General features: G+C 42.7%; 1 protein-coding gene across 1 annotated transcript; it reads right to left on the bottom strand.

Annotated features, from left to right (window-relative positions):
• Positions 1–966: 966 nt before the first annotated feature.
• On the bottom strand, positions 967–12,007 carry TNFAIP6 (TNF alpha induced protein 6). Its single transcript, XM_083840927.1, has 6 exons — positions 11,829–12,007; positions 6,990–7,127; positions 5,721–5,882; positions 2,766–2,994; positions 1,650–1,690; positions 967–1,276 (listed from the first exon to the last, which is right to left on the bottom strand). The coding sequence occupies exons 1-6, from the start codon at positions 11,920–11,922 to the stop codon at positions 1,113–1,115; spliced, it is 828 nt and encodes a 275-aa protein (XP_083697053.1). The 5' UTR covers positions 11,923–12,007; the 3' UTR covers positions 967–1,112.
• Between the last annotated feature and the right edge of the window lie 434 nt (positions 12,008–12,441).

Raw genomic sequence — 12,441 nt, forward strand, 5'->3', positions numbered from 1 at the left:
CCTCTCAAGAACTCGAGGTGTCCCTAAGGCAGGGCTGGGGCACGGCCCTCCGCACCAAACCGAGACATGTTGCAGCTTACTGACTGCTTTAACTTAAAAAAAAAAAAGGCCTTCCCAGTCTGAAAAGTTCTCACGGAATCAAAATACATCATTGGAAACTCAGGACGAGGTTAAAACAGAGGTAGCTTTAATGCTGCTTCAGACTGAGGAACTTAAACTGAAGTTGAGAACGTACAGAAAATGATTTGTGTTTATCAATTCAAAACAGTACAGTCTTAAAACCCGTGTAAACATACAGCATCTCAACAGCATCTTCAGAATGGATTTGCTGGTTGTCCGTAATTTCTTTCGGTGCTTCATCTCTCCAGTTTTATCATCAAGTCTTTCATTTGATTCTTTATGAAGTGAAATCAGACAAGTGGAAAGACATGAACATCTCTTCTCCTCATGAGGAGACGCTGACAAAATTTCTAGAGTACTTTCTGATTCATCTCACAACAAAATTACACTGATAATGTCGTGGATCCTGTGCTTTCCATGCTGCTTCACAACCTTCTGACTTCAGACAGTAACATGGGTGGCTGCTAGGCCATCCACAGGATGAATTTATGCATCTTCAGAATAAGTGAATTCCAAAGGCCTTTTGAACTCAGGGAAATTAGTTAATTAAAAAAAAAATAGTGTAGAGAACAGGAAGAAATAAAGCCACAATCTAAAAAATAAATATGTGGAAACCAAGGAAATAAGGAGAGAACAGCAAATTAGGTTTAAAAATATTTGAAACGTTGGTCACAACAAGTTTGTTCAAACTGTGCAAGAAATAAGGAAAAGGAACAGTTTATATACAAAAATAGCTTTAAAGTCTTTGGTAACAGTGATTTCTTCAGTTTTTTACAGGTCTAGAAATCTAAAAATAGTCTTCCAGCATTCATGTAAATACATTTTATAATTTATTTCCTAGTATACTTTATTAACAAAACTTATATAAAACAGAAAATAAAAAGTCAGGAAGATATGAAGGAAATGACCATATGTCTGTCTTATCTGAAGAAACAGATGTCTGAATTGGGTTCTAAAACACGTTTCCTAATGAGCATATCATGTTACTCTGCTTACATGATACCAAACTTTCCAGGTAATAAGTTTGCTTTTCCTTGGGAAGTTGTATTCTTTCCATCACCTGACTTTGAAGGCATGTCTACAGCAACATACCTAATTTGAAAACCACCAGCAGTCACTGAGGAGTCTGTCAGAAACTTCAAAGTCATCACATTGCCTGGACAAGAAAAAGGAAAAAAAAGTCACCCTCATTTAAGAAGAAAAATCACCTGGATGTGCAAAATAGGCATAAAGCCTCATGGATCTCTAGGTGACACTGGGGTGAGGTTGTACCATGAGTGTGCAGCAAATATTTTTCGGATTCTGCTGTTATTTGCATTCACTAGTTGAACCTCAAATTGCGCATGGAATGATACATCATTTATTTAAAAGTAGCTGTGTTGATGAAAAAGCATGTTGGCAGTTTTGTGTAGCAGCTTCTCCATGAAGCAGAGATTGAGTCTTTGTACATCTTATTTATTATTAGGAAGCAGGGAGAAAAGTTTATCTGGGCTGATTTTTTTTAACCATAAAGAGTATAAATATATTACCTGTGCTAATGATATCATCTGGCAACTCATCTCCACAAAACCTGGAAAAAAAACGAGAAATGTTCATGACTAAACACAGCAGATATGCCCTACCCTGCTGTGTGGGGACGCACACTGACCACGGGGCTCTCAGGCTGTACTCTCCTCTGGAGCTGTGCCTCGTGGGGCCAAGCTGGCTGTAGCTGTTCAGTGCGCATAATTCTCTGCATGTTAAAGCCATTGACTAAAGGATTTTTGTCATGATTTTATAGTGAGGATTACGGGAAGGAAAAATGCAGGAAACATTTTTCAAAATATGAAGGAAGTAAATGATGCAAAACAAGAAGAAAAAAAAAACAATTTAACAAGGCATTAAGGAAAAGAACAATGACTCAAGGCTAAGAAAGAAAGAACTTTATCAAGAAAAACATCTAAAATGATCTGTAAAGGAGAAACAAATGGGCTATATCCTTGCTTTGCTACACAAGAGTTGTAGAAAGGATATGAAAAGTGGCAGGAATTGGGAAGTGTTTTTATCACTTTTTGTTTGTTTGTTTGGTTGGTTTTTTGTTTTTTTTTCCCCCTGGAAAAATGAGGAACTTCATAGTAAAAATATGACCACTACAGAACAAGCAAAAAGATGACAGCTAACAAAAGAAAGTGAGAATTAAGCAAAGAGACAAATGGAATTTTATAAGAGAGACATGGAACACTTGTTCTGTTCTGATTTTGTTACAAAATATTTGACTTCTGTAGCAAAGGATAAATTTTTTGCTAACATTTTACACCTCTTCTCCCTCGTTTTAATTAAAGCAAATACAAAATATTGTTTGAAATTGCTAGGTCTTCCTGCAAAATCATAGAGAATTAAAATAAGCAGCTGACTAAAAAGTCTCGAGCTCTCTTTCATGTAATTCAACAAAGCAGAAAAGGGCAAAGCACAATTTCCTGAGGCTCTTTACAGGGCTGTGTTAATAAAAGTGAAATAAGGTAAGTTGTCAGGGGCTATTACTACAAGTATTATGAGCATATCAGAGGTGCTAATTGGACCAAGTAACACAGTGTTTTTCTGAAGTAATGTTTCAGAAAAATATATATCATTTGATTATTTTTATATTAAAGTTGGAATTACTGTACCTGCCCACAAAGCCATTGATATCGTCATAGCTATCATAGATTTCCAAGAAATCAGCCATACAAGCAGTGTCATCTTCAACATCAAACTCCAGAAACTGTAGATGAATCCGCTGTCCATACTTCACTCTAATATGCCAATAACAAATTTGCTCATTTTCATACTCGTTTGGGTAGCCTGGTGACTTAAAAACATGTTTTGAATCTGTGAAGACTCCACCACATTCTTTTCCTAAGAGAAAAATAAAAACATCAGAGTTCAAGTATTCATTTTGGATATGGCTATGATTTAATGCTTCGAGCTCTTTCACCCAGTAGATCCATAGAAAATCACATAGGGACATCCAGCATGATAGCATTTTTCATACATTTAAGCAGTCAGCATTCACAAGAAACGTCCGTCATTCCTAGCTTTTGGAAGCAGATATTTTGGAAGAGGCATGATCCAAAACTCACTGAATTTAGAAGAAAAGCTTTCATTGACTTCAGTGGACTTTGGGCCAGAGCTAAATGCTTCATGTAAAAGGCATTTAGGGTTTCTGACTGTGCTCAACTGTAAGCTTTAAGGCTGTACTTGCAAGTTGCCCTGGCATTCTGTTTCAGCCTTTCTTCTTCAAAAACCTCTTTGAAGCGTGTCTTGTGCAAAATAAGAAACAAACAAACAAAAAAACCCCACCCACCTTGTAAAGGTCAGTGCTCACATACACTTCATTGTACCGTTAGCACTGCAGCTCTTGCACTCCCCCAAGTGCAAGACACAGAGGTCCTGAAGTGCCCGTGTTCAGACCTGGGGAGGCACTTTTTGGGCATGAGTTCAGGCCCTGAACCTGGCTGGTGTGGTTAATGCTCGTAGTTCGTCCACTGCCCCGAACCATGGGCTTTGTGCCCCAGGCCACTCATGTCCTACCTGCAGCCAGACAGCTCTGCCAGCCCAGATAGCAGGCTGCCCATCGAGCACAACTACATTTCCTTTTCATGGGAGAGGCTCAGGCTGCCTCGGGAGTGTTGGCAGTTCTAGTTTCCCGTTGTCCTCTAACCAAACAGAGCATCTGGAAAGCAACTACCTCTCCTCCCAGAGGAGAAGGCTGACAAAGGAGAGTGTTGGGCTGACATAAATGCAGTAATAATGAGTGCAGTAGTCTCTCTTGCAGTTTTCTTTGTGTGCTGAACATCTGTGAGTGTCCCCCACCCCACAGAGCTATTCGGTTAACAACTGCCCTGCTCACATAAACAAGCTCAAACCCTGCGAGCACAAACAAATGTGCACAGCTGTACAGACGTCACCAACAGCTCCAGCTTCTGGCTCTGCCAGCCAGGGCAGTGCGCTCCCCGGGATCAGGGGACTTGAATGGAGCACAAAGTTGAACGTCTCTTTTCGTGTTGGTGCCCACTTCTTCCATCTTCCCAGCCATGTGAAGTGGTACCGAGATAAACTGATGCAGTGGCCGTGTAAATATTTCATCTGCAGTGCAGAGAATGGAGGTGAATAGAGACAGGGCCCATATCTGGTGAAGTCTTGTCTGTCGTGTTGGAACCATCTCTCCAGGTCTGCTTTGGAGACCCACTTTTCTCTAGTTACCCTGCAGTTACACGTGCACACACACACACATGCACAAGACCCATGAGCTGGACCCATCAGGTGGTTCAGTCCCAGGCATGGCATTCATTTCAAGACTTGCTCTATCTCAAGCACAAGAAAGAAGGAATAAGGGTTAACATTACATTTTGCCTGTTTACAGGCAAAATATCCAGAGAATGGTTTCCATGTCATAATGTTTTATCTGTGTGTGTCTCTACAAACACATTAGAAGGCTGGTAAACAGGAACAACAGAGTAGCAGGCACACCCCTATTTCCATCCAGAACTGTGTTTACAATAAAGAAATAAAATAACTGAAGAGCATAACTTTCCAGGGTGGATTTTAAACCATAGCCTACATTCTACCTCTTTGGGAACAAATTCCTACTTCTCATCTGGACAGCCACGTCCAGCCTTAGGAGGCAGACCCTCTGGTGACTTTGGCAGACTTCTCCCAGAGGCAGCTCCCTAGCGAGGTGGCATTGTCCCTGCAATGTGCCACCGTGCCTGAGATGTTTGACAACTCTTTTAGCTCTTGGATGCAGATTAAAACACACATGCCTACCTTTGCAGCATTTAATTATAGCTAAATGTCATGCCCAAATGTCCAGCTAATAAAAGGAACGCTGCAACTCTCACAAGTCAGATTTGAGTGAATTCTAGTTTTTTAGAATAAAAGCTTTTACAAACCCAAGATAACCAGAACTTCCCTAGATTTTATTTTCTGAACTCTCATGGCTGCTTCCAAATTTTTAGCAGCAGTGCTTGCAACAAGATGACGGAGAACTTTGAAAGAAATTGTATGATTCTTTATGCGCAAACTGGGAAAAACGTAAAGGCAATCAAAAGGGTAATTATCACTGAGATTGATTCTAATTTTCTAAGCTACCATCTTGCTACGAAGGTAAGAAAATGTGCTTACAATACAGGAGTTAAATTTTTTGCTTAACGCACTGTTATGACCACCTAGCTCAACATCTGTTAAGCACCTCAGGTTAGATATTTAAATGAAATTGTAGGCTAAATGTAAATGCCTTTATACAAAAGAAGATCACATTAGGAACATCACTTACCTTTTTAATCAACAACAGCGTTATCATCACACTTTTAGTTTCTGGAGGGCCTTTGGTCAGGCCCAGTTACCTACAGCACAAGACAGTGCAGAGACACCGAGCTCTGAGCGAGCTGGATCAGCTGCTGGTGACAGCAGAGGGTGCACGGCTCCCGATCGATTTGTGTCAATACATCCCCCTTCACAGACTGCATATTTATGGTACTGAGGCTAACTCATTCGGAGCCAGGGTGCTTTTGCACTGCCAGACAGCACGGCGTGCAGTCGTAACCTCAGACCCGAGGGGAAGGGGTTGTTTCTGAACGCACCGTTAGGGTTGTAGCAGTAGGCATCCCATCTCTCGCTCCGGTTGAGGCGAATCCCGTAGTCAACGATGCCGGTTTTTCCAAAGCCACAGTTGGCTCCAGCTTTCACTATGGGATAACCGACCCTGCCCTTTGCCATCCAGCCAGCAGCACACACGTGGAAACCTGCAACAGGGGGGAAATGGGGCATCGATGTGATAAATCAGTCCTAAGCAAGAAACCGCTTTTTGTTCTGGTAAGTCAGGACTTACTCAAGCTGATCAATGGCTTAGATGTAATTGGCCTAATAGAAATTGAACTACAGGAAAGAATTGTACTTTGAGAGGATAATTTTAAGCGTGGAATGTAAAACTGCTTTATGTTCTCCACAGCACGATCATTGGTTCTTCATCTGAAGACAAAAATCAAATGCAGATGGACTATACGGTCTCCAGGGTTGTGCGTTTTAAGTGCCGTACCAGCATTTGTAATCAAATTATACATTGGATGAGTTATGTAAGTGAATAAATCGTGCTCTTTGTTTCCCTTCTGAATCCATAAAAACTTACTAAACCATATCTCAAGAACCAGTTTGCAGTATTAAGTTACGAGAGTTAATAAAATGCTACACATGGAAGGTAGCTACGGAAACAAGGTATTTACTTAAAATACTTTCAGTTTAAATGTAAATACCTAAAATGCCTTGCTAAATTTCTTGCTAAACAACAGGATCCTGCTAATGCATTTTGTGGCTGAGAACCTAAATACAATAGCCAAAGAATGCAGTGTTATTCTCTGTCTGGTAGAGACTGATTCCATGTTTTCACCAAGACGATCTGGAACATATTTGTGGCGTCCTCGGACTGCGAGCCGCGCAGAAGAGACAAAAGTGCCCTTTTTACATGTGTGCTGCTGCTGAGAGCCAGGTTCTGACTCAACAGCATAGCCTGCGAATTTCTAGTGAAGAGGTCATTTTCCATTGTTTTCCTAATGGGCTGAATGAATTAATCATTCCTCGTCAGGAATCGAACGGGAATGAGGCTCCCCCCCAGCTCGGGGCTGTGCTGCACCCAGAGCCCAGGGGATGCGCAGCACCGGGTGCAGGCACGGCCCTGACAGCTCTGCAGGTAGCACGGTCACGCTCTGGTGCCGAGGGGGGAAATTGCATGCAGCTCGGGCCAAAATCCAAGGATTTTACAAGTCTCTCGGTCCCAGAGTTCATAACATTCATGAAAATCCAAGGCATTATGAATGAGCAATGTGAAAAGCAAACGGCTAGGCTTTGTTTCAGACCTATTTTTCTTGCTGCCTCCAGCTGCTGATACGTGGCCAGATGTCCTCCTTCGTACTCGCAGACAGCTTTTGCTTCTGCATAGGTGAGCTGGTACTTGCCCGAGCGTGACTCCCGGTGGTACACTCCAGCTGCTCGTTCTGGGGACCAAGAACAGTAAATGCGTTCAGCACAGCCTTGTGGGATGCCCTCCCGTCTCCCCCAGTCCCCCAGGACCCGCACGTCGGGCCGATGGCCAGGTGAGAATCGAAACAAGATGTTCGGCTGGTAGCTGTGCCGTTCGGGAAGCGTCAGGAGAAGGCACCCCTCCCGCCCCTAAGGTATGGGTTTGCTCAGGAGAAGTTTTGAACAACAGAGCTAGTCAGAGCTTGGCAAGGTTTGAACAAGGGAAAATCAACAACCGCAGGGAAGGACTCCCAGAGGACTCCTCAGAAAGCAGTAGCTATGGGAACGATCGCTGGTGTCAGCATCGCTGGTTCTGCGCATCCTATCTGACGCGGGGGAAGCTCGTTCTGGACTGCCATCACAGCATACTTTTGGATGCAGCCTTAGTGCTTTTGGAAGATGAATCAGAGCTTTGTTTTCAGTCTCCAGAGAAGTCAAATCAGAGCTACTTGGATAGAAGAGAGGTAAAAATTAAAGGGAATGAAAAAGCGAAATAAAAATATCTGAGCTTTGTCACAAAGGGCAGAACCAGAACAAATGCTGGCTGACATTTTTGCTGCACAGAAAATTAATACAATTTCTTCTTTTTTTTTTATTTTTTTCTTTGCTGTTGGAGGTCCAACATGAAGCAGCTTTCCAGGGAAACCTAGAAATTGTCAGCGCTACTACAGGTTTTATAATCTCTTCTTGTTTCACTCGCCTGATACCATATGTGCAAAAATCTGTCTCAGAACCAATATGCATATCTAACTGAACAGCATTTTTGCTTTTTTTTTTTTATATTTAGTATAATCTGAGAAAAATGTCTGCAGTTATTGCTGTTCAACATGATTGAAAAAAGAAGCAGAACAGGAAGCATTTTTACAGTAGTTACTGGTACCATGGGAAAAAGAGAATGTCTTTTCTAGTGACATACTTAGAGTCAGCAGTTTTGGCTAGGTTAGGATATTATTTTAAAAAAAATATGGTCACCACTGAATTGTGGTTAGCAATGGTGAGATCCCTTATTAGATACAGAATGACGCTTGCCAATGTAGTTTTTGGACCCACAGTCCCTGGACTAGCGCCCAGTGAAGTCAATGATATTGCTGACAGCGGTCTCAGGAGACTGAGAGTTGCTTTCTGCAGCATCGCTGGGAATGTCCCTGGCATGGGCACGGGTTTACTTACATTGTGGGGAAAAATCCTTCTAAGAAGCCAGTTGGAGTGCAAAGAAAAGTCCCAACACCTATCAGCTGTGGAATAACAGTATGCTATTTTTTTAAAAAAACAAAACTCTTTTAATTAAAAATTTCTTTGTAGGAAGTATCGTTTTTCATTCACCTAATAGTCTATCATGATAAACCCAGCTCTGTTTCTTTACAGCTTGCTTGTGTTGAATTCAGCTCGCGTGAAAATGTGAGCACTACAGAAAATAGCGCACCACTTAGCCTCACTGCACACTCAGGGGACAACCTGGCAATGAGATTACTGATCACCGCAGCTCATAGGTAAGTGAACTGAAAGGTGAGTTGAAGTGAGCTGGCAGTGAGTTGAAAACCCCAGATTTCAGTCCTTGGGATTAGCTGAGCAGCCCCCCTTACACCGAGTCAAGGAGTAAGGGGCAGCTGAATCCCAAGGCTGGTCACTTCTGCAAGTGATACCAGCACTTTTATTGATGCTAAAATATCAGTATGGACAGGCATTATGTTTTTCAGAATATTGCTGGGAAGATCTGCTCTTCACAACTTGTGCGAGGGCTGCTCTTCCACCAGCAGCACCACCGAGTCTTCCTGCAGCATCTCGAAGGGTGGTGGTGTCCTGCTGAGAGCAATCGCCCATCTGTCTGTGTCTCCCTTGTGACATGAGAAAAGTAGCCTTTGGAAGGGAGGACCACACACAAGTACTCCGCCAAGGCTTCTCTCTTTATGAGACCTGTCTGAAATCTCCTCTCCCTGGGCCAGTGAGATCTTTCAGCTGAGCTCACTATTTGCCTGAAAACCTGCATGTTGGGAGTGCTCTCTCGTGGATTCCTCCACCCACTTTGCTCCTTACACAAAAGATCATGGGTTGCACGGCTGATGGGACACTTCTCTTCCAGCTCACATTTCTTAAAAGCTCTCCCTGAGGCCCAGAGCCAGCAGGATTGGGCAAGGACAGTGACCCCCTGCTCACCCACAAAGCTCTTCTGCACAAAGACAGCCAGTATGAGACTTGGCCTAACACAGTTCCCTCAATACGCGTGGCACGGTGCTACATGTTAAAGGCTGAAAACAAATACGTAACTTTTAAGTGGAGGACGGCCAGGTACAGTTCCTGGCACGGTCATACTGCAGCGAACGGGGCAGGCATGGCCCCAAACCTCCCTGACACGTGGTGAAACTGGGACCACGGAGAGGGGAGAACCTGCCGTGGGAAACCTGCTTCCTGGCACTAAGAACCGGCTCTCGAATAAGCGCCTGAACGTATTTGGGCAAGACTGTTCCAATCCTCTCATCAGTTTACAATGAGTCTTTGGTTATAGCGTGCCTGTTTCAGAAACGAGCAGCTATAAAATTCCATTCACACAAGAAAGACATTAGCAGGACACGATACAATCAGCTGCAGGACTCCGTGTTTACTGAGAAAACAAAAGATCTTTTGTACCGCAGAAAAAAGGTAAAACACAGGAGCATTTCCAGCCTGACCTCTACAAAATATTTGATATTTGTGTTAATGGTTTGTTGAGGAAGAACGGTAAAATGGAAAACTCCCCTCATTTTCACTCTGGTCTCAATCATGCTTTATCAGAAGAGGAGATAAGCAAGGCTCAGATGCCACTGCACATTCCTATGTTTTACTTAGCGGGGTGGGTCTTGCTTTAATGCTTGTCCACAGTTGGTACGAGATTGGGGTTACTTGTTTTAGTGTTCAATTTTTTTTTTTTAATTCAAAGATTCACACATTAGCTGGCTGTGAATTTGCCCACTTTTTCTTCATTTATATGTAATTTCACTGAATTCCATTGGTCATTTAATTAACCGCAGTATGGATTTTGTTTGAGTAATTTTTTTGCAGCAGTTGGAATAGATAGTGCATTTTAAAAGGAGTTTCATTGGGAAGCACAATGGAAAGCAGAGTGGTTATTTCAAAGTTGCACATTGCGTTTCCAGCTTTTTGCATGTCTTTGTTTCTTTAGAGAAAGCCATCAGTTTTTGCTCCTGTCCTTGATTTTTACTTACCCTCATTGTAAATGCTAGAGGTGCATCAAAACATTATCTTAGGAGCGCAGGTTATCCAGGTTATTATCCTGGTTATACCCTGGCACAGTCCCCAGCCAGCTCTTGCTGGCACTGGGATGCTCTGGAAGACTGCGGAGAGCAGGGAGCAGACCTGTGCCAAGCAGCACGTGCGTGGTTAGACCCAGGCAGGATCTGTGCACGGCCGGGTGCTGTTTGCTCGTGCAGGCACAGCCTGGCACAGCGAGCCCCTTTTCTCCGCATCCTGCAGGAGGATACCCATCGCAGGCGGTACCAAATTCAAGTTCTCTGCCCCTACTATCAGGGCTTAACACAGCCTCCGTGCTACTCATCTGCTGCATCCCCGAGTGCTGCTCCAGCCTGGAATAGAAGCTCTGCTCCTCACGCCAAGCCCTCCCCTGCCATCGTCCGCTCGAAGAGCAGCCCCTCGAGGAGGCGCGTGAGGCTGCCAAGCTGATCCCCCCCCAGCACCCTCAGCAGCCGTGGGACACAGCGGGCGTGCTCCAGGTTCAGAAGGAAAGGAAAGTCATTAAAAAGGTGCAGTCAGATGGAAAGCAATACTGACACTGCTCCTTCTCATTTCTGTTCCTGCTGTTTACATGGTCCTCTGAGAAGGGACTGGAGCCACGTGGTTGCTGCACCAGCTATGGGAGAGTGGCTCCAATTCCTCACGAAACATCTCAGCGCAACAAAAACATGTACAGGCTACAGGAATGCCTTAAAATCCTTAAAGAAATATGCGGCATCCTTAGACAGGAGAAAGGAGTTTGTAAGCATTTGTCTATGAAACAGAGCACTCAGTGCATATATTTGCTTTGGCGTATTTTATGTGACTGCATTTTGAATATGTTTTTCTGTTGTATTGGATAATTATGAAGACTTATAAAAGAAGAGGCATTTAAACCCACTTGAGGTATAAGAAACTATTCCCACAACATTTTTATAGCCCTTTTGGAATCTTTTCTCAACTGTTTAATGATGAGAACAAACCAATGGCCAAAACATATACATTTCTGTACTTCCCTAGAAACCTAGGAAATATATTGATATTATTTCCAGATCATTTAGTTTCATATGTAGGACCCCAGGCATTTGAAATATGTTCATGCAGAAAATAATTCATTCTTTTGGCAAATGTTTCTCTTCATACTTGTTTTCCTTCATTAGAAGCAGCTACTATTTAACAGTTTTCTTTTCACCTCATGCTGGAGGAAAACACATTCAGATGAAATATTCCACAACTATTTTTTCCTGCACTTCAGAGAAACAATAAAACAAAAAGCTCATAACTACAAAACTTGCAGTCATTACTGATATAAAATGACGACCAATTTCAGTGAAGATTTTGCTAATATTAATGCCCGGCTCAGTTTTGTATTGCTAGGTGTTTATTTTTATACTGTTAGATAAACACAGCGACTTTTGCAGCAAAACATTCATGATTAAATCATTTCTTACCTAGCCAGATAGAGTTATGCAGCACTCCGTCCTTGAATCCCCATGCTTGAGCCTTGTCCCACAGCAGGGCAGAGAAGAAAATCAGTGCAATCATCTCTTCCGAGCTATTAGGCTGTAAATATTCCCTGTTAAAACACTCAGGGTAACCTCCGCTAGCAGCTGGCTAGATCCTATTGGAACATCTGGTAGCCAGATCTTAAATAGTGCTTTCAGCTGTGAGGTCAGCAAGCCTGCTCCAATTGTGCTTGCTGTAGTATTATTACACAATTAAATGTGATGTCTGCAGTCGTCCATGTGACTCACTTTTGGCTCTCTTGATTCCCAGCGTGTCCAAGAAACCATTCTACCCCTAACTACTGCAGCACACATGAACACTTTTCAAGCCAAAGTCTGTTCATTCTTCAGCATTCAGTGTCTTCAAATTCCACAGAACAATAAAACTAATAACAGCTCTATCTGCTTACAGTGTCTCTAGTCACACCATTTATAGGACCAAAGAGAATCACACCGACTGCTTCTCATTTAAACGTTTTGGTTTTTCAGATATAATTTGGATTTAATTTCACAGCGGCCCCGATCAATTAAAAAATATCAGGGGAATATTTTTCATCGG

The sequence above is a fragment of the Anser anser genome (genome assembly GCF_964211835.1).
Source record: "Anser anser genome assembly, chromosome: 6".
Classification (NCBI taxonomy): domain Eukaryota; kingdom Metazoa; phylum Chordata; class Aves; order Anseriformes; family Anatidae; genus Anser; species Anser anser.

Excerpts from the sequence above, each read along its gene's own strand:
- TNFAIP6 (XM_083840927.1), bottom strand. The coding sequence starts at position 11,922 with ATGATTGCACTGATTTTCTTCTCTGCCCTGCTGTGGGACAAGGCTCAA. Across the intron at positions 2,995-5,720 it reads CTACTGCTACAACCCTAACG|GAAAAGAATGTGGTGGAGTC; the intron begins GTGCGTTCAGAA and ends TTTTTCTCTTAG. Across the intron at positions 1,691-2,765 it reads ATCAATGGCTTTGTGGGCAG|GTTTTGTGGAGATGAGTTGC; the intron begins GTACAGTAATTC and ends TTTTTTTTCCAG.